The 25,876-nt window shown below is 48.6% G+C and overlaps 2 protein-coding genes and 1 pseudogene across 2 annotated transcripts; 1 reads left to right on the top strand and 2 right to left on the bottom strand.

Annotated features, from left to right (window-relative positions):
* Positions 1–694: 694 nt before the first annotated feature.
* Positions 695–2,947, top strand: LOC138921823 (protein EOLA1-like; annotated as a pseudogene).
* A 1,662-nt stretch (positions 2,948–4,609) lies between these two features.
* On the bottom strand, positions 4,610–5,192 carry LOC138921801 (heat shock transcription factor, X-linked member 3-like). The gene has a single exon (XM_070257161.1). It carries the CDS (start codon positions 5,111–5,113, stop codon positions 4,610–4,612), a length of 504 nt encoding a protein of 167 aa, XP_070113262.1. The 5' UTR covers positions 5,114–5,192.
* A 12,168-nt stretch (positions 5,193–17,360) lies between these two features.
* On the bottom strand, positions 17,361–19,330 carry LOC138921851 (melanoma-associated antigen 8-like). The gene has a single exon (XM_070257403.1). The coding sequence runs from the start codon at positions 19,028–19,030 to the stop codon at positions 17,771–17,773; it is 1,260 nt and encodes a 419-aa protein (XP_070113504.1). The 5' UTR covers positions 19,031–19,330; the 3' UTR covers positions 17,361–17,770.
* Positions 19,331–25,876: the final 6,546 nt, after the last annotated feature.

The raw sequence follows: 25,876 nt of genomic DNA, 5'->3' as shown, positions 1-25,876 counted from the left end.
TGATGTTCATCAGTGATATTGGCCTGTATTTTTCTTTTTTTATGTTGTCCTTGTCTGATTTTGGTATGAGGATAATATTGGCTTCGTAGAATGAGTTAGGAAGCCTCTGCTTCTCTTCAATTTTTGGAAGGGTTTGAGAAGGATAGGTATTAAGTCTTCTTTGAATGTTTGGTAGAATTCACCAGGGAAGCCATCTGGTCCTGGACTTTTATTTTTTGGGAGGTTTTTGATTGCTGTTTCGATCTCCTTACTGGTGATTGGTCTATTCAAATTCTCTCCTTCTTCTTGGTCCAATTTTGGAAGGTTGTATGTTTCTAAGAATTTATCTATTTCTTCTAGATTATCCAATTTGTGGGCGTCTAGCTTTTCATAGCATTCTCTTATTATCTTTCGTATTTCTGAGCTGTCCATTGTAATTTCTCCTCTTTCATTTCTGATTTTATTTATTTGAGCCTTCTCTATTATTTTTCTTGGTGAGTCTAGCTAAGGGTTTGTCAATCTTGTTTATCTTTTCAAAGAATCAGCTCTTGGTTTCAGTAATTTTTTATTGTTTTTTTTTTAGTCTCTATTTCATTTATTTCTGCTCTGATTTTTATTATTTCCTTACTTTTGCTGATTTTGGGTTTTGTTTCTTCTTCTTTTCCAGTTCCTTATATGCACCGTTAGATTGTTTATTTGTGATGTCTGTTGTACAACTGACCAAGTGCTGTCCTGGCTGTGCCTTTCTCTAGCTGTCCCCACCCTGCTCCAAGAGCTCCCCAAAGACTCCATCTGACGGGTGAGTCATCCCAGTGGCCAGCCTCTTCCTTCAGGCCTATCAACTGACTGCCTGGTGATTGAAAGGAGAAGCCAACATTCTCTAGCTCAGTAGGGTTTCAGGGCACCCGGGGGATGGTGGGGAGAGGTCAGGTCCATGGGCCATGAGCTTGGAGTGCCGGTGCGTGAGGTTTATTGACATTGCGGTTCTGCGTTTCCACAGGCCACGTGAGGCGCAAGGAGCTCTGGGGAGATGAAGTTCATCTGCCTCTCCTTCCGGCAGCCCTAGGCAGGTTTTGTCTTAAAAGGGGTCGAGACCATGGAGACGCGTTGGCGTCCCCTGCTGAACAGCCACCAGGACTGAACCATTGCCATCCACATTCTTCACAGGGACTGGAAAGATGTGGCCTGGAGGAAGCTTCTGGTGGAAAGGCTGGGAAAGACCCCTGCTCAGATTTAGGCCTTGCTCCAGGAAGGGGAAAAGTACGGCTGTGGAGTGATAACCAGCAAGTGCTGCTGTGCCGAGCACCGCTCAGACACCTCCCAGGGCTGCCCCCAGGACATTGCTCGGGAGATTGGTAGCTTGTTTTCTGTTGAACTGCTGCGTGTGTGGGCTGTGTGGTTTCTTTTAGCAACATACCTTCAGAGGGGCAGCAAAAGGGCCCTGGCCCTGGGGTCGGTCGGCCGAGGTTCCCCGACCCAGGGTGAACCCTTTCTCCATCCTGGGCCTCCGTTTCCATGTGTGATACGAGAGGCAGGGTGAGGTCCGAGTCTGCATGTGGGGTTTGCTTGTGTGTGTATGTAATTGCGTGTGCATGCGTGTGGCAGAGATCCTGAGAGGCAGCATAGCACACAGAGCAGGTCGGACCGGCCTCTGGACTCAGGCTGCCTTCCTGGCTTCAGGTGACTGTCCCACCCCCAGTGCCCACTGCATACTGGGCAAGTCCCCTGATCCCTCAATGGTTGAGGTCCCACATCAGCTCTTGTCTGCTGGTGAAGTGCTTGGGGACCTGATGGCCTGTAAGTTCCCTACTGTGGCCGGGGCCCTTGTGATCTGTACCTGCTGCCCCCAGCAGTCTGACTGGGATCTGCCTGTTATTTTGGTAGGGTTGTTAAGGACAAGAGCCTCTCCTCCTCATTGTCCCTCACTCGGCCTCTCCCAAAATCCCGTGCACAGAGTCTGGCACGTCAGAAGTGCTCACTGAGAAAGACCCACTTCACTCCGTGTCCATTGGGCGATATCATCTTAGTCTCTGGTGGTTGTAACTTTGAATACCCATGTTCTCTGACAGGCAGGCCTTGGTTTATGGAAGGAAAAACGTCTCTGTGCTCCTCCCTTTGTGCACAGGGCTCGTTGACATTGGGGAAACTTTGCAATGTCCAGATCCTGATGAGGTGGTGGAACTGGCAAATCAAGCCGTGCTGACCAACCTGAAGCAGAAGTTCCTGACGGTGCTTTCAAACCCCAGGTGGCTGCTGGAGCCCATCCCCAGGAAAGGCAGAAAGGATGTCTTCCAGGTAGACCTCCCAGAGCACCTGATCCCCTTGGGGCAGGAGGCCTGACGAGCGTGAGCTCCTCAGAGGAAGGTCACCGAGAGACCAGCTAAATCATGACCCAGCAGCTCGTCGTCAAACGGAGGACATGGAAATCGGGTTCAGTGTGGATTGGCACCACAGGGGAGCGTGCAACCCACTATGTGCTATTCACGTAAACAGCTTCTCCGCTCAGATGCAGGGATGGGGAGCAGGGCTTTACTTGCAAGATGCCTCTCTGGGCTCAGTGACAGTCTCAAGGACCTTGACCTTCAGGAAAAAGGGAAAGCTGCCCCTGAGGTCTTGCCGCTGCCACTCATTTTGGTCCACCTGATTTCTGGATTGACCAAAGAAATACATTTTAAGAGGACTCGTTAGTGTTCTCCCCTCTCTTTGTTAAAGTCAAACTCATAGAGTGTTTGCACAGCATCCAGGGGATGTTGTGTGGAGGCTGGGAGCGGGCGCTGAGTGATTGCTGGAGAGTGACCAGCCCTGGATGGCCTCATTCCTGATGAAGAGGACATCAGACTTGGAAACAGAGCACCTGTCCTTGCAAAAGACTTTCTCTGCTGTAAAAGTGTCCCTTGGCTCATGGGGCATACGTGTTAGACATGTCGCACAGCCACTTCATGTGTGAAACAAGGAGCCTAAATACAGCTCTTTCAGAAAAGTGATAAGTAGTGTTGTTTATTTTGTGGGAAGTCTTTTTCCTTTCTTTCTTTCTTTTTGATCATTTATTAGGAAAGTTTCTAATGGTTATTACCTATAAGCATGATGGGCTTTCCCCCAGGCAGTGACTGGAATGACCTGTCGCTTCTGAGCCAGACTGCTGTGGTCGGACCTCCCTGGGCAAATGGGCTGGCCCTACTTTGGAAGACCCCTGCCTCCTAGGCCAGGGACATTGAGCTGCTGATCAGAAGCTTCCTGGCATCTTAGGGGGCCCCATGAGGAAAGACTCTCCTGTTTCAAGATACGTGAATAGTGGAAGGCGATAGCCCCAAGGACAAGAGTCAGGCTGTTCTGTGTCCTGACCACCAGGCCAGGCTCAGGGAACGAGATCTTCCTGGGCTTGCCTCGATACTCCCTAGCCAAGTCCTTGGCTGAATGTGTGAAAATGCTGCTTCTTCAAATCAAAGAGGACAATGGGGACCAAAGCCTGTTTGGGGCCAGGATTTCCAGCCTCCTCAGGCTTACCTGATGAGGTGTGTGTAGTGTTGCAAATTAGAACACCGAGTCACAATTCTCATAAGATTGTTTATTTACTCCATCAGAGTTTTGCATCATGGCTGTAAAATGGTGGTTTTTATCTGTCACCAGTGACCTGTGAGCTTAGGAACCTGGATTGTCCTTGAAGCGCTCACAAAGTGCACACTTGTAATCTGAGGAGACTTCCTGCTCCTCGTCCTCGTCAGGGGCCTCATGTGGAGCCATCACTGAAAGGGAAGCCAGCAGGATGGAATAACAGGTGTTGTACAGGGACATCACCGAATCATAATCTGGGTAATCTGGGGGGCTGGTGGGTGGTTCCTCTGCACCGTCTCCTCCGGCAGTAGCCAGGGGCACAAACAACATTCCCGGATGTGCCCTCCCCACTTGGGCTAGCTGGCTCACTTGGTTGACGAACTTCTGTGGCATGTCCTGCTACACTGCTCACAGAGTGGATATCAGAGCACGTGACCGACCAGGTGTCAGTGGGTCCCTGAGCTTTTGGGGCTTCCTTCTGGGCCTTTCTGTCAGCTTCTGTGGTGGGTTCATTGTGACGGATTCGTGGGGAGCGCCTCATAGCTTCTACCTGCTTCTTTCTCTTTGGAGTTGTTGTGCTGGTCCCTGGCTGAGTGGTAATTCTCAGGTTGCCTCTTCTCTGAATGTTCTTGATGAGCAGAGGCTTGTCTCTCTTAAAGTTGGAGTTACGGTACATCTGAAACAAAATAATCCAGTTAGTCATCCTGGGAGCAAATATTCACCACCCCCCCCAATCATAATGGTCTTGTTTTCCTAGGGAGAAAAGATCTTTTTAACTTGCTGGCAAGTTTCATTTTGCCCTAGAGCCTGAGCTCACTCAACATACACAATGCCTAGGTTAAGGTGCATCTATCTCCTTGACATTAAGTGACCTCTCAGAGTCTTTCGTCACACCTGCAGATTACCTCTGAGGGGGTTGTCGTTTCATAGGAACAACTATACCTTCTCATCTTTCCATAAATAAAGTCTCAAGTGAAAAAAGTTATCCTCAGAAATTAAACCCTTTCAGTGCATCATTTATCTTGGTCTACTAGGAAGATGTTCGAGGAACGGAGAACATGGGAAACAGAAGGACGTTCTACTTTACCATCATTCTCTTGTTCCCTGGAGAGTGAACCAAAGGGTCGTTTGGACGTATTTTGCTGAAGCCGTAGAGGTTCAGTTGGCGGATAAAACTCTTCAAGCTGTCTGTTTCAAAAATTCTCCCTGGGCCTCTCTGGTGAAGAATCTCCCTCTGGAAAAGATCCTCTTCAATGATCACGGTGTCTCCCTCGTCATTCCAGCGCACAGACGTCAAGGCGTCGTCCTCAGCTACCATCCAAAGCTTTCTTGGGAAGGAGAGCCCCAGACGGTGGTTGTTTTCTTCCACATGGACGGCGCCTTGGTTTGGGTCCTGTGGTCGCATGTTGTTGCGGGGGCCTGGATCTTGGCTCATGGCTTGGTCACTGTGGGTCTCCAAAATCTCCCTTGAATCCAGATTTGGATCCGGGGATGAATTAGATGGGACGCCTGTTGCTGGCTCTCGGTCACCTGATGGGGCCTGCTTGACTTCATCTATCTGGTCGGTACTCTGACTAGCCATGGAGCTAGTCTAGATCAGGAGCACTTTCTAGCTGAGATGGTATCCCTGAACTCTCAGGTCAGAAATGCCTTCGGTCATGGTGGGGATGCCCAGTAAATAATGTCCACAAAATTCTAGAGTCTGGGTAGAGGGGCAACCATCTGCTTAAGTCATCGTTCTCTTTAGTTGTCACATGATGTCACAAGGGTTGCTCGCAGCTGGTCTGGAGAGGGAGCCCTGGCCAAGTGTGGGGGAGGACAGGGGTGCAGGGTCCCAGCTTCTCTCTTTTCTAAAAGGAGAGAAACGTTTGGTTCAAGTTCCCAGAAAAGGCTCCTGTTAGCTGCCAGGCACATTGTTTCATGAGTCCAGGCCCTGGATGGGTCGAGAAAGCATGATCCTATCTCCAATCCCACCCCTAAAGACGGGGAGGGGGCCTGTTGCTGACCCCTCTGATGTGCTCAAGGGCCAGGCCCTGGTTAGTCCTAGCTTGGCTCCCACCAAGACTAGGCGGGTCATATGGGCCACTGGGGGACTGTGCCTCCCAGGAGACGGTGGTCCCTAGCAGGCTGATTTGCCTAGCCTAGATTGATAGCCTCTTCCTTCTTCCTCTCACCCCTGCTTCCTGCTTTGGTCTCTTCCAGCTGCTTCTGCTGGTTGGTTGGTCCTGCTCAGATGGGCCCAAACAAGGAGTCCAGTTTTCTTGCCCCTGGGTCAAGTTGTCCCCAGAGTAGGGCTGTGCTGGAGCACAGTGGGAGTGCTTCTGATGATCCTCAATCTCAGTATCACCCAAAGCACCTCAGACACACTTACCCACAGTGCCGGCGTGGTGGTGGATGGCCACATCGTCCACTGTGCTTGGGAGGGAGTCTCCTCTTGAACTCTCCTTGCCCCCAGATCGTATCCCTCTCTAGATCACAGTGGGGTTGTCTTTAGTTTCCATTTCTTCACCATAGAAACTCTTCTGGTTGCCCTGGACAGACTCCCTTTGGGAACACCTGCGTCTGCCCTCTTCAAATCACCTTCCTCAACTGCTTGCCTACAGCCTCCCTTGAGGCTGCCTCTAAAGCCCTATTTCCTTTCTGCCCCAGAGTGGTTTGGCTTATGCTCTCCCGGATTTCTGGCCTCCCACTTCCAAATTGGATCTCCTCTGGTACTTCCCCTTTTAATTGATTTGGGGGGTTTAACACCTATTCTGATCTGTTGAGACAAAGCATTTCACTGACCCATTCTCCTGAGCCATCCCTGCTCTCCTTGCCCCAAGCCAATCCCCACCCTCGACCCCAGTATCCCTCCCCTGCCATTACCTGGGTGGTAGGTCCATGGAATAATTTTGTCTGCTCTTGGGTTAGATCCTTTTCAAAGGGCCTCCTTTACACAGACTCACTCCCAAGGAAAATTCCTTCTTGTTTAGCTAGATGTGAGTAAGGAAGCCAACATGAAGATACCCATCATTGTGTACGTGAAAATAGATGAGAGTCTGGGTGTGGAATGGGACAAAACCCAAATGAAAGTCATGCTCACCACAGAGGATGGTACAGTGGATACGACCGTGAATTTGGTGATACGTATTCTCTAGATGTTGTGGACAACTTTGTTCTTAATAGTCACTCTGCATCGGGAGATTGAGTGGTACCATGGGAAGGCCCTGTCTGCAAGGATCTCAGGTCCTTGTCCAGGCTGCCACTGAGTAGGGTCATTTGCCCTCTCTGAGGGTCAATCGTTTGTTTCTAAAAGGGGAGTGCAAAGAGGGTTTGAAATAGAATCTCCCAAGATGCCTTTCAGTTTGAGGACTGCAATCCTTAACGGAGCCCCCAGGTTTACATTTGGGCTTGGTCTGTGGTCTTTGTGCTTCAAAACAGGTTTCCAAAGTGTTCATTGAGGACATCAGCTTATCCTGTAGGGACATGCCCTCAGAGGCTAAGAATTTAAATCGAGGCCATTGGTGGCTTCTCAGAAGGGGGCTCCTAAAGTCTTTGGATGAATAGCCATCTTCCTTCAGTTGCACAGCAGAGTATTTTTGCCTCAGTGAGTTCTGTAAAGACTGAGAATGAAACTTCCTTGTGGCCTGTGCTAGCTCATGAACTCGGCTGATGACTTATACCAAGAGATTGGGCTGTTTGGTGGGAGAGGAGAAAATGACTTGGGAAACCACAGTCCAGCATTCTGCAGGGAGTAGGTATTTACTTGATGTGATTTGGGCTCTCTTACATCCTAAGTCTCCTGTAGGACTATTAGCTAACGTCCTTTCTTTCGGGAGTCACCGAATTTCTGCTGGCGTTAAGAATCTAGGACACGAGGCTCATCTTTTCCTCTGAAGATGAGATACTCACAGTGCTGACTTTAGTCTAGTTGATGAGATGCATTATGGAAACAGCTTACCTCGACTAAGCCTTCTCTGTCCAGAATTTGAACCCTGGGTCCTGTGGCCGTCATTTCGACAGTCTTTACTAGGTACCTACCATGCTCAAGACCCTTTGAGAGAAATGATTGGTTGGCTTTTCAGTGCTCCAGAGGCCCCAGAGGTGACCCATATGTGTCACTGCCTTATGGAGAAAACCCCCAGAATCAGGTCACTCTAGCAGATCACAGCTGATTGGCCTCTGAGGACAGCCACCCCGGAGGGAACGTGATTTCAGTCTGGACTCACCGTGGGTTCTGCAAAGCCTGCAGCCATGGAGAAAGTGCCTAGCTGTGGGTTATGGGGCCCAAGGCCTGGGGCCGCCAAGGGGCAAGCCTGGCTGTGTGGCCTTTTGTGCCTCCCCCTCCCTCAAGCCCCCCTTGCCCCTTGGGTCAGTGTGGGAGCTGCGTCCTTACTGGTCTCCCTCCATTCTGGGCACCAGCTGTGCCATTGCAGTTGGTTTATTTTGCACCCAAGTTGTTTTTCTCAGCATGGCACAGACACAGTCCCTCATGACAGTGGGGACCTGACTTTTCTAGCCTCCTGGCCACTGTGCTCCTCTTACCCACTCAGGTGTCTGCCAGCCCAGAGGCCCTCCAGCCACTTTCACTCATCATCTGCTGGGCTGTAGCCCCGGGCCAGCTCCACTAGGCCCTTGGCGCTATTCCTTGACATGCTATGAGCTCCTGCCAAGGATGCTCCTCCTGCTGCCCTCTCATATGACAATTCGTTTCTCTGTCTGGGGGCCACTCAGCCTGTTGGGGTCTTGCTCCAAGGCTGCCTTCTGCTGAGCGACATCGCTTAGACATGTGGGCCCCCTCTCCGATGCCTCTCTCCCAACAGGTCCCTTGCCTTCCCCCCTTAACCTGCTCCGGCTGCTGTAACAAAATACCACAGACTGGGTGGCTTATAAACAACAGAAAATTATTTCTCACCATTCTGGAGGCTGGAAGTCCAAGATCAAGGCAGCAGCATGGTGAGGTGAGGGCCCTCCTCCTTGTCCCTAGTTGCCACCTTCTCGCTGTGTCCTCATATGGTGGAAGGGGCTGGGGATCTCTCTGGGGCCTCTTATATAAGGTGACTGCCAACCATGGGGGCTCTACCCTCATGATTTAAGCACCTCCCAAAGGCCCCACCTCGTAATGCCATCATCTTTGGGGGTTAGGGTTTCAACATATGCGTTTGAGGGGATACAAACATCCAGACCATAGCGCTCCCCTTCTGATAGTGCCCTACTGACCCATACACCATGGACGATCTCATGCTGTGAGGGACTCCCCTCTAATGCAACCCTGTTGAGGCACCATCCTGTAAATCTTGTGGTACGTTGCTGCCTCTCCTGGTCATCTCTTCTTACTGGGTCAGCCTCCAATCCCTTGAACCCCCTACAGCTGGCTAATGAGCGCTTGTGAAATCACGTGTCTGACCCTAAGAGGCTGATGATTATCCGACCTGAGGTCTGTGTTTTTCAGGCGTCAATTGGGAGGGACTCTAAGGCTGATAAGGAAGAAAGGGCTTAGGAAAGCATTGCTTGTCACTTGGACTTGGACCCCCGCTGTCTGGCCTTGCAGTGTCTTGGCTTTCCTGCTGCTGCAGAAAAGCCACTGACTCTTTTTGGACCCCAAACCCACAAATCCTAATTGACCAACTTTAAGATAAATCCTCAAACTGTCCACGATGGGCTGTTGTAGCCTCAACACGAGTTGTGCTGAATGGAAAGCAGGCCAAGCTCAACGAACAGGTCTTGGACTCTGGGACTGTTGCAGATTTGGGACAACCCTCTGTGGGGTATGAATCTGTCAAAGCTTCTTGAGTGGTGTCCTGCACCGTCTGGGTCTTTTGCAGATGCCCGCAATGAAGGGCTCAGTATCCGATGGGACCAAGTGAGATGGAGCTGCTCATGGGCACTCCATTTCTGAGGCGGATGATTGCACTCCTAACTTGGGCTGCCTGTGCAAGTTGTACATTGGAGGAGGGCCCATCATGGGGACCGGGAGCCCTCCATGCACTCCAGACAGATTCCACTGAGACCCCCTTTCGCGATGTTCCTCTGTTTTTGAGTGGACGGGTTAGTCGCAGTTTGCAACAAGGATTGACTGCCTGACTGTTTCCCTCACCTTTCTCCTGGTGCGCGCACCAGGCAGTGTGAGTGTTAATGACACTGTCCCCAGAAAGGCCTTGCCCTCTTCACCTCTCACTTGATAAGCAATCGGATAAAAATGGTTATGTAAATCTGTTTTGAAAATCGATGAAAAGTGAAGATTTCTTCCTGACCGCATCCTGAATATGACATGTCTTTCTGGCTCACTTGTATGACAATGTTTGTCTGTGAAAATGCCTTTGCCCCTCTTGCATACAATCCTTCCAGACAAAAGGGTCTGGGGGAGAAGAGGGGATGATGGAAACAATGTAAATTTGATCACTGTGTGGGACACGCTGATTTGTAACGATGGAGGAAAAACAAAACCCAACCCTGGGAGATATGTGGCGCAGGGGAGAGCTTTTTGACCTTGGTTTTCCAGAACTGCTCCTGGAATCTTTGCCCTCCTCCTGAAGGAAAACTAACCATGCTGCCTTTGCAAGCTGCTGCAAGTGATGGAATGCAAACGACTGCTGAGCCTGGGAGGACACCTGACAGCACTGACTATGACACAGCCCGGGGTGGGCCCAGCTCTGGCACTTTCCACTCAGAACAGCTGCACCACATGTCGTCGACACTGCTCATAGACAGCTAAAACTGTTTGGAACAAAACTCCTTCACCACACTCTCCGGCTCCCAGGGGACCCTCTTGTGGTCCTCTAGCTAGACAGTGGGTCTTCAGTCTCCTGACACTACTGTGCACTTCCCCTGAATGGGTCTGACTGCCTGGCCAACTGGAAGGTGCTTGGAGGGAGAGAACTAACAGAAGATTCCGCTCACACTTTTTGTTCCCTCTGCCTTTTATCTAGAAGTTTTCTTTCTCTTTGATTTTCTGCTGCTTGAATATGATATGCCTAGATGTAGACTTTTTTGGTTATGTATGCTACTTGATGTTCTCCAAACTTCCTGAATCTGGGGTTTCATGTCTATCATTCGTTTTGGGAAATTCTCAGCCATTATCACTTCAAATATTTCTTCTGTTCCTTTCTCGCTTTCTTCTCACTTTGTATTCCCATTATATATATGTTACACCTTTTGCACATGTCGCACAGTTCTTGGATATTCTCTTTCATCTTTTCATTCTTTTTTCTCTTTGCATTTCAGTTTTGGAAGTTTCTGTTGATGTTTCTTCTAGCTCACTCATTCTATCCTCAGTTGAGTCCAGTCTATTGAGGAGCCCATCAAAGGCATTCTTCATTCCTGTTACAGTGTCTCTTTTTAATAAAATACATTTGTTATTGGGGTAAAATACACATAACATAAAATTTACCATCTTACTTTTAAATGTATAGATCAGTGCTATTAAGTACATTCTTATTGTTGTGCAATCATCACCATTGTCCATCTCCAGAATTCTTTTCATCTTGCAAAACTGAAACTCTCTACCTATTAAACAATAACTCCTCATTCCACCTTTTCCCAGCCCCTGGCACCTATCATTCTACTTCCTGTCTCTATGACTTTGACTACTCCAAGTACCTCATGTAAGTGGAATCATACAGCATTTGTCTTTTGTGTCTGGTTTATTTTACTTGGCATAATGTCATTAAGGCTCATCTGTGTTGTAGCATGTTGACCTAAAACATCCAGTTATTTTACCAGCAAAATAGGTTCATTCGGGAACAACAAATAATTGCAATAAGGGACACGTGGTCTGTGGCAAACCACAGGCATGTCTAGAGAAACAAAGGAGAAAAACATTCTTTCATCAAGTTGGGAGGGGCTGTTATAAACAAAGTGTCCATTGGAGGAAATTGGAAGTTCGAAGTATAGTGAATTTTCATTGGTGAGTTGTGGCTGTCTCTCATTGGCTGAACTGTTGCTAGGCAAGGAAGAATTCCTTCCTTCCTTCCTTCCTTCCTTCCTTCCTTCCTTCCTTCTGCTGGGGTAGTAAAGTATATCACTTCCTGTGGGAGATGCAAGTTATGCCTCTTCCTCTTGGAGTCTATAGTGTGCATTGAGAGGCTCATGCATGAGCGTTCTCTCTTCTTGCTTCCTGACTCCATTTGAAATAAGGTTTCTGTATATTAGTTTTCACCAGATTATGTCAGAATTCCCTTCCTTTTTAAGGCTGAATAGTATTCCATTGTATGTTTGTACCACATTTTGCTATTCAGTCACCTGTTGGTTTGCTCTTGCTCTTTTAGTGTTCTGAGACTCAATTTCCACATTGGCGGGGGGTAGTTCCCACACACACAACAAGCAATTCTCAGACACCAGCAGGGTGTCCAAGAATTCAAGTCAGTTCTCACACTATCTACCCAGAGACAGTAGCAGATTCCACAGGTTAAGGGTTCAGGCCTACAAGATTGCCCCCCCCCCACTTCAGATGCCAGTCACAAGTCCAGGTTGCTACCCGTGCTTCTCATTGAATGGCTACAGGTTGGAGGTTCCCACGACGCCCTCCAACTCAGGGTGCCAATTGCAAACGTAGGTTATTACCTGTACTTCTGACTAACTGGCTAGAAATCAGAGGTTCCCATGACCCCCACCTCAAGTTCAATTAATTTTCTGGAGCAGCTCACAGAGCTCTGAGAAACATGTCACTTACTAGATAACTGGATTATTGTGAAAGGATATAACTCAGGGACAGCCAGATGTAGAGCTGATAGGGACTAAGGTACATAGGAAGGGGCATGAAGCTTCCTTGCTTTCTCCAGACAGGCCGCTCCCCCCACACCTCCACGTGTTCACCAACCTGGAAGCTCTCTGAACCCTGTCTTCTTTGGTTTTCATGAAGACTTCATTACTTTGTCTTGGTTGATTAAATCATTGGCTACTGGTCATTAATTCACTAGGCCCTCTCCCCTCCACAGAGGTCAGGGGTGGGTGGAGTAGAGGTGGGATGGGACAGAAAGTTCCAACCCTCTAATCACCTGGTTGGTTCTTGATGGGGTTCATGGCAGGCTGCCCCAAGATGCGCCACTCTGGTATGCGGACTATTTCAAGCTGAAGACAATAAAGGCTCAAAAGACTCAGGAAGAGCATCCTAAGTTTCCCCCACAAACTGCCTAAAAAACCTTAACATAGAAGGCCTGTTCCAGGAAGGAGCTCATACCATATGATAGTTATAGTATGATGTAAAATAGGTGTGATAAAAGGACACCAACAAACCCATTTTTGGCCTAGCAAAACCTGTTTAACAAGCATTTGCATTCCATCTCTATGTAAATTGTCTTCCTCCCCTTTGAAGCCCCAAATCACTATCCCCAACATCCTCCTTGTCTGTAGCTGAAGATACTTAAACAGGCAGCCTCAGCCAGACGGCTGAGTTACTCAGTTTCTTCTGGGTTTCTCCCATGTGTACATGCTATGAAATTTTGTTTGATTTTCTCCTCACAACCTGCCTCTTTGACTATTTGACCAGCCATAGGAACCTTAAGGAAAAGCAGGGGTGGGGGAGGATTCTCCCACTTCCCCGACATTCTCATGTCAACCAGCCCCCATCCTTGGGTGGACTCCAAAAGTCATCTCAATAACATAACCAGAGACACCTCTGTCATTCTCAACACCTAGGAAATTCCAAGTGATTTGGGAGCTGTGAGTCAGGAACGGTAGACAAAGAGCAAATATATATGGAAAATATATTTTGGTCATGAGAAAGACCGAATATATATTTTTCTTATAAAACACAATATAACACCCACGTTTAGCTATTATGAATAATGCTACTATGAATGTGGGTGTACAAATATCTTCTTGAGATCCAGCTTTCACCTCTTTTGGGTATATACTCAGAAGTGGGATTGCTGGATCATATAACAATTCTATTTTTAATTTTTTTTTTGAGGAAGATTAGCCCTGAGCTAACGTCTGCTTCCAATACTCCTCTTTTTGCTGAGGAAGACCAGCCCTGAGCTAACATCCATGCCCATCTTCCTCTACTTTATATGTGGGATGCCTACCACAGCATGGCTTGTCAAGTGATGCCATGTCTGCACCTGGGATCCAAACTGGTGAACCCCGGGCCGCCGAAGCAGAATGTGCCACTGGGCTGACCTCTATTTTTAATTTTCTGAGGAACTGCCATACTGTTTTCCACAGCTGCTGTATCATCTTAAATTCCCACCAACACTAAACAAGGGTTCCAATTTCTCCACATCCTCGCCCACACATGTTATTTTGTGGGGTTTTTTTTTTTTGATAGTAACCATCTGGATGGTCGTGAGTTCATATCTCATTGTGGTTTTGGTTTGCATTTCCCTGATGATCACTGATGTTGAGCACCTTTTCATTTGTTTTATTGGCCATGTGTATATCCTCTTTAGAGAAATGTCTATTCAAGTCCTTTGCCCATTTTGGAATCGGGTTATTTGTTGGCTTTCTTAAGTGAGGTAGATTGATATGTGCTGTCATGGGAATATCCTGCATCCATCTTATTAAGCAGCAAAGGCACATGATAGATCAACATGTATGTTATTACCTACGTACATTAAAAATGCCACACATCTCACAGCATATTTATGGATGAAAAATCCTAGAATAAGCTTTGAAATAATGTACAGCAATATGTTATTTGTGGTGACCTTAGAGGAGGGGGCTGAATTGGGGAAGAATTTTATAAAGAAAGAAATTGTGATTTACCTCTATTTTTGGAAGTTTTTTTTGCAACAAGAATATATGCAATATATGTCATATATAATAATGCAATATATAGTAATCTCTATATTATAAAATATTTATATAAACCTAGCAATAGAAAAGTAGCTGTGTCAGTGTAAGCAATAGCTGATGCAACAGAAAAACCATGTCATTTGAAAGGTTAACACAAGAAAACTGTCTTATTTGTGCACATAAATTCTGATGCAGTTAGCCAGAGGCCCTCTGCTCTAGGAGACCCAGAGATGCAGGCTGCTTCCATCTTGTGGTTCCACCATCAAACACGGGGTTACCACGTTTGCTGGTGAATCGTGGGAGAGAGCATGGAACTGGCATACAGGCTCTCAAATGCCTGGATGTGACAAACAATGCTCCTGCTCAGGTCTCTATGGCAAAGGCTTGTCACATGTCCCTTCATAACTACAAGTGGCCTGGCAATGTAGTGTCTCCTGTGTCCAGGAATAACAGCTGGACGAGATATGGATGAGCACTGAAGTCTCTCCCATGCCCCGTTACATAGTAGGTGCCCAACACAAAGCAACAATTATAACTTGTTATGACAACATCCGTGTTCATTGTGTGGGTGAGTTTCTGAGGTCAGGTTTGCCTTGAAATTCTCTGAAGTGTTAAGTGCCTACTATGCAACAGATGCTCTCAAATACAGAAGCACATCTCATTGTAAGAGGATCCTGTCAATCTCAGCAGAGAGGGTTCGCCTTCTTCACGCTATGGCTTTTTCTGCACTCCCTTTGCGATACCGCCTATAATCTCAGTAGGCTTCCTTCTGATGCAGGGGTGAAATCTTAGCCTGTGGGTCTCAGCTACCCTCCACAAGGAAGTGACTGAACTTCCTTGAACAGCGGCACAGGTGCCCCCAGGCTCACTGAAAGACAGGACTTTCCGGGGGGGGGGGGGGCAGGTACCAGACAAGAACAGTGGGAGAATGGTGGTTTTTTCTTTGTGAATTTGACCCAACATATCCACTAGAGAACCATTTCTCACCTCCTAGGAGGATTCCAGGGTTCATAGGAATTCGGCTTCAGTGGATGATTCCTCCTCATCTACCGCTTGTGACGAGGCATTAATTTCTGACCAGCTAAATCAGCTCTTTCCTCTGTGTACGTGTTCAGTTCCCAGCATCAAATAAGGAGCCTGCTAAAGTCCTATTGCAAACACAGGGTCGTTTCACAAACAGTCTGTATAACTTCAGGGTTGTATCCCAGGTCCCAGTAGATTATAGGCGCCATCATACTCTACTCACAGCCCATTTGGCAAACAGTGAGTGTGTCGAAGGCTCCCAGGGAGGGATGACCAGGTGTCTAAATGTCACAGTCCGGAGTGACCTTCTCCATGTAAGCGGCTGTGGCTCTCCGGGATTGAGGCTGAGATATGGGAGGGCCCCTGGACCCCTGTACGGAGTAGGAAAGCTCTGTGTCAGGGGGAGGGCAGGAGGTTCTGTGCAACCTTCAGAGGATGGAGCAGTGACGAGTATGTCAGGTGACATGTTCCAGACTTGGACAGGAGGGCGCACAGGGGAAGACCAGGGGAAGGGTGCTGTCATGCAGAAAAGTGCTGGGACTGGACAGAAATGGCGACACCCAGAGGAGTCAGCTCTCAACAAGCCTCGGAGCATCCCCAAATTGTATTTGATTCTCATTGTTGCCTTCCTTCTTTAGGCCTGCTTTCACTAGCTGGGCCTCAGGGTCCTAATTTTGTCACCTGAGAGACATCATGGAGAAATGAGAAGAGAAATGAATGAGGAGTCAGAAGGTGGGCCGCAGGCTGGGATGGGTGGCAACAGCGTGGGCTCTAGATGACTCCAGACCCGGGTCTAGTCTCTCTGTCGCTTACTAGACATGTGATCCTGGGAAAGTTACCAAGCGCTATGACCCTCGGGCTCTTCCTCTGCGAAGGCAGTGGGTTGGTGAGCCCTGTCTTGTAGGACTGCGGGAACGGATGGGATGTGTGGCAAACACCTGGCACAGTGCCTGGTATACATGGGAACTTTGAGGACTGGCAGTTATTTCTAGGATTGTTTTGATCCCAGACCTTCCACTCTCTCCTCTGGGATTTTGTGTGTTTGTTGTCAAGGTCGTATTAGAGAACATGCAGCTCAACAGGACACGAAATAACTAATGAGCCAAAAAGGATGTTTCACAAATGAAACTCAATAAATTCCCAGCTAGAGGATATATGTGAAAATTCGGATGAGGGACAGTCTCCCCAGCTGGATGGAACACAGGGCTCCTAGAAACAGAATCAAGGACCGACTCCTTGCCTCCCTCCAAGCTGCTCTTCATCCAGACCACTACTTCCTTTCATTTCACCCCACCAAAATCTAGCCCTTCATTACAATTGGCCAATTAAACTCAATTAAGATTAACACCTAATTTATGCTGTGGGCTCTGGCTCTCCCAGGCCTGGGAGAGGAGTGCCAGGCCACTGACTTCTGGGAAACACTTCAAAGGAATGTGACCGTATTTCTTGTGAAATCCTTACAGATAATGGATGTCAAACTCGCCGTTCTTCACTGTGTTCAACTGCAATGTGACAAGAGCCCAGGACACCTTCCCTTCCTGCCCAGGTGGAGATTTCTGTCTGGTTACCCGAGATCCCTAAGAAACTCTTCAGAGCAATTTTCCATTTCAGACTTGCCCCTCAGCCCTAAGACACACTGTGAGTCTGGCCATTGCCACCACCGAGCTTCATGACAACCAACTCCCACAGAAGGAATCGCAGTTTCCCGAAGACCCACACTGCCCTGACTCGGGGCGTTTACACGTGAGTGCGCTCCCCTGGGGCCGCACCACCTCCCACCTTCTTTGACTCGTCCTGGAGGGGACACCTCACCACCTTTCTTCTGGTACTGTGGCTCCCAGACTCTCATTCTATGGGTGGGGGTTTCCTGCTTATCCTTGTGTCCCCATTACTGACACAGGGCCTTCCTGAGAGCAGAGGCTCAGCAAAAGTCTGGGGAAGAATGGAGCCAGTGAGCAGGGGTCTTAGTCATGCAGACTAAATTTCTCTGAGTTTCTTGAATCAACCCAAGAAATCCGGGCATATATATGTCTTTCAGTTTGATAGAACGACAGACGAGAAGGGATAAGAAGCCAAGAATCAAGTGCCTTCTACTTTTATTTCTCTATTTCTTGACCCCATCGATTTGACTGCTAAGTTCTTTCACATTTCCAAGGAAATTGCTGTTCCAGTGCCATGTCATCCAGTTCAGATCACAGGCTATGGTGGAAGGTGTCCCAATTACTTTTACAAAATAGCAAAACTCTTACTCTTGGCCTGGATAAGTACAAATGCATATGTGATCAAGGGCATTCAAAACTTAGGCGCTGAAGCAAATTAAACCTTCTATTAAAAGGAACAACATTTGAAAATTCCTAACAGAAACCAAGGTCCATCTCCAGGATCCATCATAGAGGACAGGAACCCACAGACACTATCCACAGTGGCCTCCCACCTCGCCCCTCCACTACTTAGGACACTCACTGCTCTCTCATGAAACACACAGTGAAGAAGCGGCCTCACTTCATGCCCAGCAGGAGAAGGTGCTGGGCATGGGCCTGCCCCGTGCCTGGCCGCCCTCGGGCTCAGGTGCCCCTTCCTCATCACTCACAGCCTCTTCACACAGCTGGAGGAAGGGATTGGGATCCCTGCTACTGACCCTGAGCAAATACTCCAGGACTTTCATCTTGCTGGTTTCAGCGTGGGCCCTGGGACCCCACAGGGACTCGTAGCGTGCAGGATTGCTGCTGGGCACCTGCCGGTACTCCACGTATTGCTCCTGCACCCAAACATGGGTGAGGAGCTCCCTGGGCTCCCTGTAGATGAAGTGCTCCCTCCCGGCACGCACCCCCATGACACTCAGTGCTTCCCAGACGTCCTCCTCGGGGGCACAGTCACCCTCCAAGAGAATCACACCCAGGAGCATCACCAGGAGGCCGGTCTTGGGCATGCTCTGCTCACCACTCAGCATCCCATCATAGGTGAGGCCCAGGGTGGTGACCAGGACATAGGCGTGGTCGCTGGGGTCCACTTCCTTCACGTCAATGCCAAAGATGAGGTTCATGCGCTCAGAGGCTTGTCTGAAGATCACAGGGAAGTGGTCCTGGTAATCTCTGAGGACCGTATTCAGCGTCTCCGCCTTTGTGGTGGGCTCCTTTGTGCGATACTTGAGCAGCAGGAACCCTACCAGGTCAGTGAATTTCAGACTTAGTGTATCTTGGAGCGAGGAGTCGGCGTCTCCCGGGTCCTCCCAGGTGCTTGGCCCTTCCTCATCTTGGCTGCTGTAGCCATCGCCTCCGGACTGGTTCCAAGGAGTGGCTGCCATGGCAGAGCTGGAGGGCCGGGCACTCTTAGGGCCCTGGGGAGGACTCAGGGCTGCAGCCACAGCCACCTCCTCCAGGGTGCCCAGGAAGGGGACAGAAGGGGAGGATGAGGGGGATATGGCCTCCTCCTCCTCAGCCCCAGACAGCTGTGCATCCACCAGGCCCTGGGTCTCTCTTGGGTCCTGATGGTCTTCCTCACACTTGCAGAGCCACCCACTTGACCTAGATTCATGACAACGTGTCAGGCAGCCAGCTGGAATGTGGGCAGGTGACCGATTGGGACCTTGGAGGCTGGGGGAGAGAGAGAGTGTGAGTGGCCTCAGCTGAGAAACACACCTTTGGCGGCTCTGAAAAAAGCAAATTACAGGTCTCCTGTTAGGGGTGCTCTTGGCATCACAGGGCCCGGTGCTCCAGGGTGACCTGTGCCCTAGGGATCTGAAGGAAGAAGTGATAGGGCTCATCAGGGAGCACCCAGCACAGCCCGAGGTTCTGGGGCAGGCGGTGGGCTGGGGTGGTGTGGCCTCAGGGTCTGCAGGGTCTTCTCGGTTCTGGTGTGGGGGAGGCCCTGGATGCACATTTGGGGTGTATACCTCACCTTGACTCCTGGCACTGCTTGGGCCTCCTCTCCTATGCGACCTGAGGGTATGAGCCTCAGACCAAGGCCTTCACCTCCAGGTTCCTGGAGCCCCTGTAAGAGGAAACACGGGGCACCTCTGGGCTCAGACTGCAAGCACAGCCCTGGACCCCCAGGGCTGCCAGGAGGTGTGGGCCGGACTCTGTGAGATCCCCACTGTTCTGGGGTGAGTGGTCCCCTCCGAGCTCACTCAGGGTCCTTACATTTCCCCTGGCTGGGCCTGGGCCCCGCCCCTCTACTGACCTGAGGCAAACCTCTCAGAACAAGACCACGCAATCCTGAGACTGGGCAGAAGGAAGTAAGGGGGCCCACATCTGGCAACACCTGACCAGGGGCTAACAGGAGGCACCAAGGGACAAGAAGGGGTGACCAAATTCTGCAGGTTCCATCTGTCCTGGGATGGGTGGTCTGCTTAGTCTTCACCTCGACACCCTGCAGGGCCTGGGACAACTCCCTCTGTTGACCTGAGGCCACCCTCCTTTTGACCAAAGTCTCACCTTTGTGAGACAGTGAAGGTGGATGTGAGGGGCACCACAGACAGCCACCGTGTTCCACATCCTCTCATGGCCAGCACAAGGGGCAAAGTAAGGCTGGGATTCCATCTGTTCAGATCCGAGGTGTCTTCTCAGTTCTCACCCTGAGAACTCTTGCCGCTTGGCATGGCCTGAGATTCTTCCCTCTCCTAACCTGAGTCTGGCTCCCTTAGGCCAAGGCCCTCCCTTGCCTGAGTACACCTGGACTTTGTCAGGTCCCCACTATTCTGGGGTGAATTGTCTAAGGTGGAAATGGTAGTTCAATACATCTGGCCACCACAACTTTGAGCCACACAGGGATGACAAGGAGAGGGTGGGGGTTTACTTTCTCTGGGGTGAGAGGTCTCCTGAGTCATCCCTTAGGGTCCTCAACTTGATGCCTCGCAGGGTCTGCAAGCCTTGCTCTTCTGACCTAAGTTGGGCCCCCTCAGACCAAGGCCCTTACCTCCCTGACACCTCTAAGCTGGAAACAAGGGGGTGCCTCAGCCTAAAAGTCCTGCCTGGAGTCTCCCAGGGCTGCCAGCGAGATAAGAGTAGATTTCTGTGGGCACCCCTCTGTGTTCTGGGGTGGGAGATACCATCAATCCTCCCTTAGGGTCCTCCCCTAGACTCCTGGCAAGGCATAGGACTCCACCCTCTACAGCCCTGATGTTGCCCCTCAGACCAAGGCTCTCACTTCCCTGGGAGCTCCAGAACAAAAGCGATGAGGTTCCACATCTGTGGCCTCCCCCGGCCAGGGGTCTCCCAGGGTTAACAGTAGGGGCTGAGGCTTCTCTGTTGTGGGGTAGGCAGGGTTCCTTCAGTCCTCTCTCAGGATATCCATATTTATTTCTGGCAGGGCTTGGACCACTGCCCTGGATTAACCTGATATCACCCACTCCAGCCAATGCTTCACCTCCCCGAGACCCCTCCCCAACCCCAGCCTGTGGCAGAAGTGGATGCCACTCTTACTAGAATCCTCCTGGGGCTGACAATTGGCAACAGTCAGAATCTGTGAGTTCCTTTCTGGAGTGCATAGGTATGGTCAGTCCTCACCAGGGGTCTATACTTTGATTCCTGGCAGGGCCTGGGCCTCTTCCTTCTGCTGACTTGAGTCTGCTGCTCTCAGACCAAGACTCTTACCTACCTGAGATCCCCAAGACAGAAGTGAGGGTACACAACACCTGGCCATCATGCCCGGGGTCTCCCAAGGCTGATAGCAGTGGCAGGGGAGGAGCCGTAGCCCCCTATGTTCTTGAGTTCAGGGTCACCTTAGTCCTCCCTCAGAGTCTTCACCTTGACAGGGGCCAGAGCCTGGGACTCCTCCCTTTGCTGACCTGAGTGTGGCCCCTCAGTCTAAAGCTCTCACCTCCCTGAGACTCCCCTGACTGAAAGGAGGGTGCTATCGGTCAGACAGCCATGATGGGCATCTCCTAGAGCTGAAAGCGGAGCAGGTCAGGTTTCCGTGATGCCCTTGGGTGTTCTCAAGTAGAAGTCTCTCTCATTCCTCCCTCAGTCATACTTTGACTCCTGGTGGTGCCTGAATGCCCTTCCTCTGCTGGCCTTATGCTGCCCCCTTAGATGAAGGCCTCACCTCCTTCAGATTCCCGAGAGCAAATGGAGGGGTAGCTTCAGTCAGAAAGCTGTTCCGGAACCTCCCAAGACTGACAGCAGGGGCGTATTTCTGTAGAGTGTCTTCTGTTCTGGGGTCCCAGGTGCCCTCATTCTTCCCTCAGCATCTCTTCTCGGGGCCCTCCCCTCTGCTGACCTCAGGCCCTGTCCTTTGACCAAGTCTCCAGTCTCCCATACTCAGATGTGGAAGTCAGGAAACGCTACATGTGGTCATGCCGCCCAGCGGCCTCCCAGGACTGATTCTGTCTGGGGTCCAGAATCTCTTTGTCCTCCCTCAGGTCCTTACTTACCTTCACGTCTGGCAGGGCCTGGGACCCCTTCCTCTGCTGACCTGAGGACACTTGCCTCATACCAAGCCAGCCCTCCTTCAGTATCCCAAGGTAGAAGTGAAGAAATACTACATCTGGCCAGACCGCAGTGGGGCTTCCCTGGGCTGACAGAAAGGGTGGGTTTCTGTTGTGGGTGGGAGTCCCCTCTGTAGTCCAGGGTCCCCTCAATCCTCCCTCAGGTCCTCAACTTGATTGCTGACAGGTCATGGGCCATTCCCTCCGCTGACCTGCGTCCAGCTCCTTCAAATCAAGGTTTTCCCCTCCTTAAGACCCCCTCCCCCGGCGGAAGTCAGAGGCCACCATGTTGGGCTATGTCTTCCTGAGGTCTGCCAGGGTTGATCGCAGGGGCAGGGCAGGCGGGGCTGAGGGCCTCTCTGTTTTGAGGTCGAGGGTCCTTTCAGTCCTTCCTTAGAGTCCTTACCTTGACTCCTGGCAGGTACTGGGACTCCTTTCACTGCTGATCTGAAGATGCACTCTGTATCCAAGCCTCATTTCCTTGGGATCTGCATCCCCTCTTCCCCAGAAGGAAGTGAGGGGCCATCATATTTCCCTGATTTAGGGTCTCTAGGGGCTGACTGCAGGGACAGCAGTGATGCTGGGACCCCTCTTTTCTGGGATGGGAGGTTGTCTAAATGCTGCTTCAAGATCCTCACCTTGACTCCCGGCAGGGCCTGAGACTCCTCTCGCTGCTGTCCTGAGTCCCTTGGCTTCCTTCCGGCCAAGGCTCTCACTGCTCTGAGAGCCCCTGAGGCAGAAATGATGGGGGCTCTGAGCCTCACAGCTCTACCTTGGTCTCCCAGGGCTGTCATCAGGGGTGGACGTGGATTCTATGGGCCCCCTGGGGAGGGTGAACCTCCCCACCCTCAGTCCTCACTCGTGAGGGTCCTCATCTAGGCTCCTGGCTCCTTGATTAAATGCTGGCTGGGAGATGCTCCCTCCCTATCAGCTCTGAGCATTTGCCCAGCTGCAACCCTTGCAGAGAATGACACCCCTGGGTCCCAGACTAGATGCTAATACGAAGCTGTAGTGCCCACCACCAGCGGAGGAAGGGCAGAGAAGCACACCTTCCAATGGTGTCTCTTCACCAGCCAGCCAGACTCCAGAAACATTTTGTTCTAAAAGATGTATTTTGTACTCCGCAAAGGCTGAGCAACAGGATTTGGGGATGTCCTGCTATTTTGAGGTTATCTAACACTGGATCCTCCAGTGCAGCTGTTTTCATTTTCTTAACCCTCATTCCTAGTAAAAAATATATTTTACATATCTACCAAGTGTGTATTTAGAATGCGTAGAATTTCATGAAAGAATATCTCACTTACTATGTGTGGATCACTGATACTTCCTGTTCTGTTTCCAGTCCAGTCTTCATCTTCTATTAAAATAATGTTTGAAAGGCTAATCCTTACCCACTTGTCAAAAGTTCAGAAATAACAAGTAAAACCAATGAATCACTGAAGTCGTAATTAGTAAAGTTTATTGTGTACGCACCCAAAAGACAGTTTCCGAACTGGGAACACTCAAAGCAGACATGGAGTGAGGCTCAGGGGGCTATTGTTATAGAGCAGCTTACAACAGTGGGAACGCAGTGACTGTTTATTCTTCACAGTGATTGGTTATAATACTGGAGTTTTCTTGAATGACAGGGAATTGGTTAGTGGTTACCTCATGTCAATTTTGGGAAATGGTTTAAGTTTTGCTTATGATTTCCAGAGGTATAAGCAAGAAACGACTCGGGTCAAGTTAGTCTTGCAAAATAAACTGAATTAAACTGTTTGTATGACTAAACTGATTTTGTCTGCTCAGGGAATTTTCAAGGCTGGTTTCTATTTATTTCTGATTTTAACACACTAAAAGGGTTTCAGGTGGTTATTAGCACAGACTTTGGGGCCCTACTACCTAAATCATCCCATCTTTCTGGCTGTCCTGCTTTTGCCCCAGGGCCACTGGCCTGTGTGGCCTGAGGGCCTGCTTCAGATGTGTGCAGTGAGGCAGGAGCAGAAGTTTGAAGCCTTTCCTCCTCCCCATCCCGTCATCTGCATCCATGCAGCCTACAGGCCCTCCCAACTTGGCTGCCGCTGCCCACGCCCCACCCAAACACAAGTACCAGCTCACCGCAATCTGCAGTCTCCCCCAGAGCTTTCTCCTGTTTGGTTGTTCAGATTTTGTTGTTGATTTCCCCCCCTCTGCCTTCTATAGTTATTGAGGATTGATTTGGGGAGTGGAAGTCAGCAGTGTGAATTGGATGATCATCTTGGTATCTACAGGTAAGGCACTAAAACTGTAAATAATTTAAGGAGAATTCACATCTTTATAATATTCTTCCCCATTAACAAATATGTTTTACTGCTCTATTTATTAGAGACTTCTTTTAGCTGAACCTATCAGCAAACTCTTACATTTGCCTCCATTAATATCTTGTACATTGTTCTTGGGATTCTTTTCAGGTAATTTTTGGACTTTGTTGCAGTTGTGACTGGGATATTTTCAATACAAGTTCTAATTAGTTATTGCTTTTATGTGGCAAGGTTCTTGATTTTGCTATAATGATCTTCCATGTAACATTTTTCTGAAGTCTCTTATTCATCTGAATATTCCATCTACCTATTCCTTTGAATAGATATAATATTATAGATAAAAGTATTTTACAGATAATATTGTCACCAAATATTATCTTTCTTTTCAATACTCATATTTTATTTATTTTGATATCCATAGTTCTATGCGTTCCAGTGCAGTTTTGAACAGTAGAGGAGAGAGCTTACATTTTTGTGTTGTCTGTCCCTGACTTTGATGGAAATTCTTCTAACATTTCACATTTAAGTGTGTTTGCTATAGACTTGGAAATTGAAGTTCTATTCTAATGTTTATCTTTTTTTTTTTTTTACCGTGCACTTGCGTTGAATTTCTTTCAAAGGCTTATTATGTACCCATTGATATGATCAATGTTTCTTCTCTAATTTGTACAGGGAATTATAATTGAAGGTATTTTCTAACGTCAAATCATATTTTTATTCCTCAGACACAGTGTCTTTGTTCATTTAATTCACTGCTGTGTTGAATATGCTATTAAGTTATTTAGAACATTTGCTGCTGTGTGAGTGAGCTTGGCTCAAGTTTTCTTTTCATGGGGTGTTCTCACCTGGTTTTTGAATCAAGGAGTACTAGCCTGGCAAAATGAGTTGAATAATTGCCCATTTTTGTATGCTTTGGAAGAGTTTACATAAGATGGTAGTTTGTTTTTTCCCCAAAACTGCCTTGTCCTGGAACATTTGACAGTGGCTTGAGTTTTGAATACAGCTTCAGTTTCTATTGTTTGATTAAACTTTAGGTGGTCAATTTCACTTAGGATTTCAAATTTAATGGCATGGCATTTATAGTCAAAACTTTTTATTACAGAAATTATCAAACATATGCAATATAAAGAGAACATTATAATGAACCCAGTACACCTGGCACTCGGCATCAACAATCGTCAGTACAATCCGGTTCCGATTATACCCTCACCGTCCCCCATTTCTTGCTACTAGAGCAATTTGAAGCATATCTAAAACATTATGCCCTTTTATTTCTAAATATTTTATATGGATTTAGAAAAGATAAGGACTCTCTTGTGAAATATAAATCCAATACAATTATCTTTTCAAAAGTTTAAATAAGTGATCATCAAATGTCCAGGTATTTTTCATGTTTACCTGGCAGATGTATACTTCAAAAAACACCAGTTTCTTTGAATCGGTGCCCAAATATAAGCTAATCACTGCAGCTGTTTTTGATGTCCCTTAAATCTTTTTAATCTATAATTCTTTCCCACATTACCTCTCTTTCCTTGCACTTAATATTTTAAAAAGACAAGATTTGAGTTCTGTCCAGGCTCCCATAGTGTGGATTTTGCTGAATGCAACATTTGTGGCGTGCCTTAACATGTTCTTCTGACCTTACTTTCTGACACTAAAAGATACCCCAGACTGTTTGTATATTTACTGCCCCAGTCCTAGGACCAGCATTTCTCCAAGGATTCCTAGGTCCTTTTGTTGGATGGTTTTAAGAAACCTCAATCTCTGTACTAGGTATCCTTGCTGCTACTGGGGCCTTGTTACATCATAGGCTCTGTCAGCTAACAGAGCAATGAAATATGTATGTCTGTATTAACCTGTGTAAATACACATACCTGTAAATATTTATATATGTAACCATCTGTAT

Source organism: Equus caballus, chromosome X, assembly GCF_041296265.1.
Source record: "Equus caballus isolate H_3958 breed thoroughbred chromosome X, TB-T2T, whole genome shotgun sequence".
Lineage (NCBI taxonomy): Eukaryota > Metazoa > Chordata > Mammalia > Perissodactyla > Equidae > Equus > Equus caballus.
The sequence above is the reverse complement of the archived record's forward strand: the minus strand, read 5'-3'. Positions and strand labels throughout refer to the sequence as shown.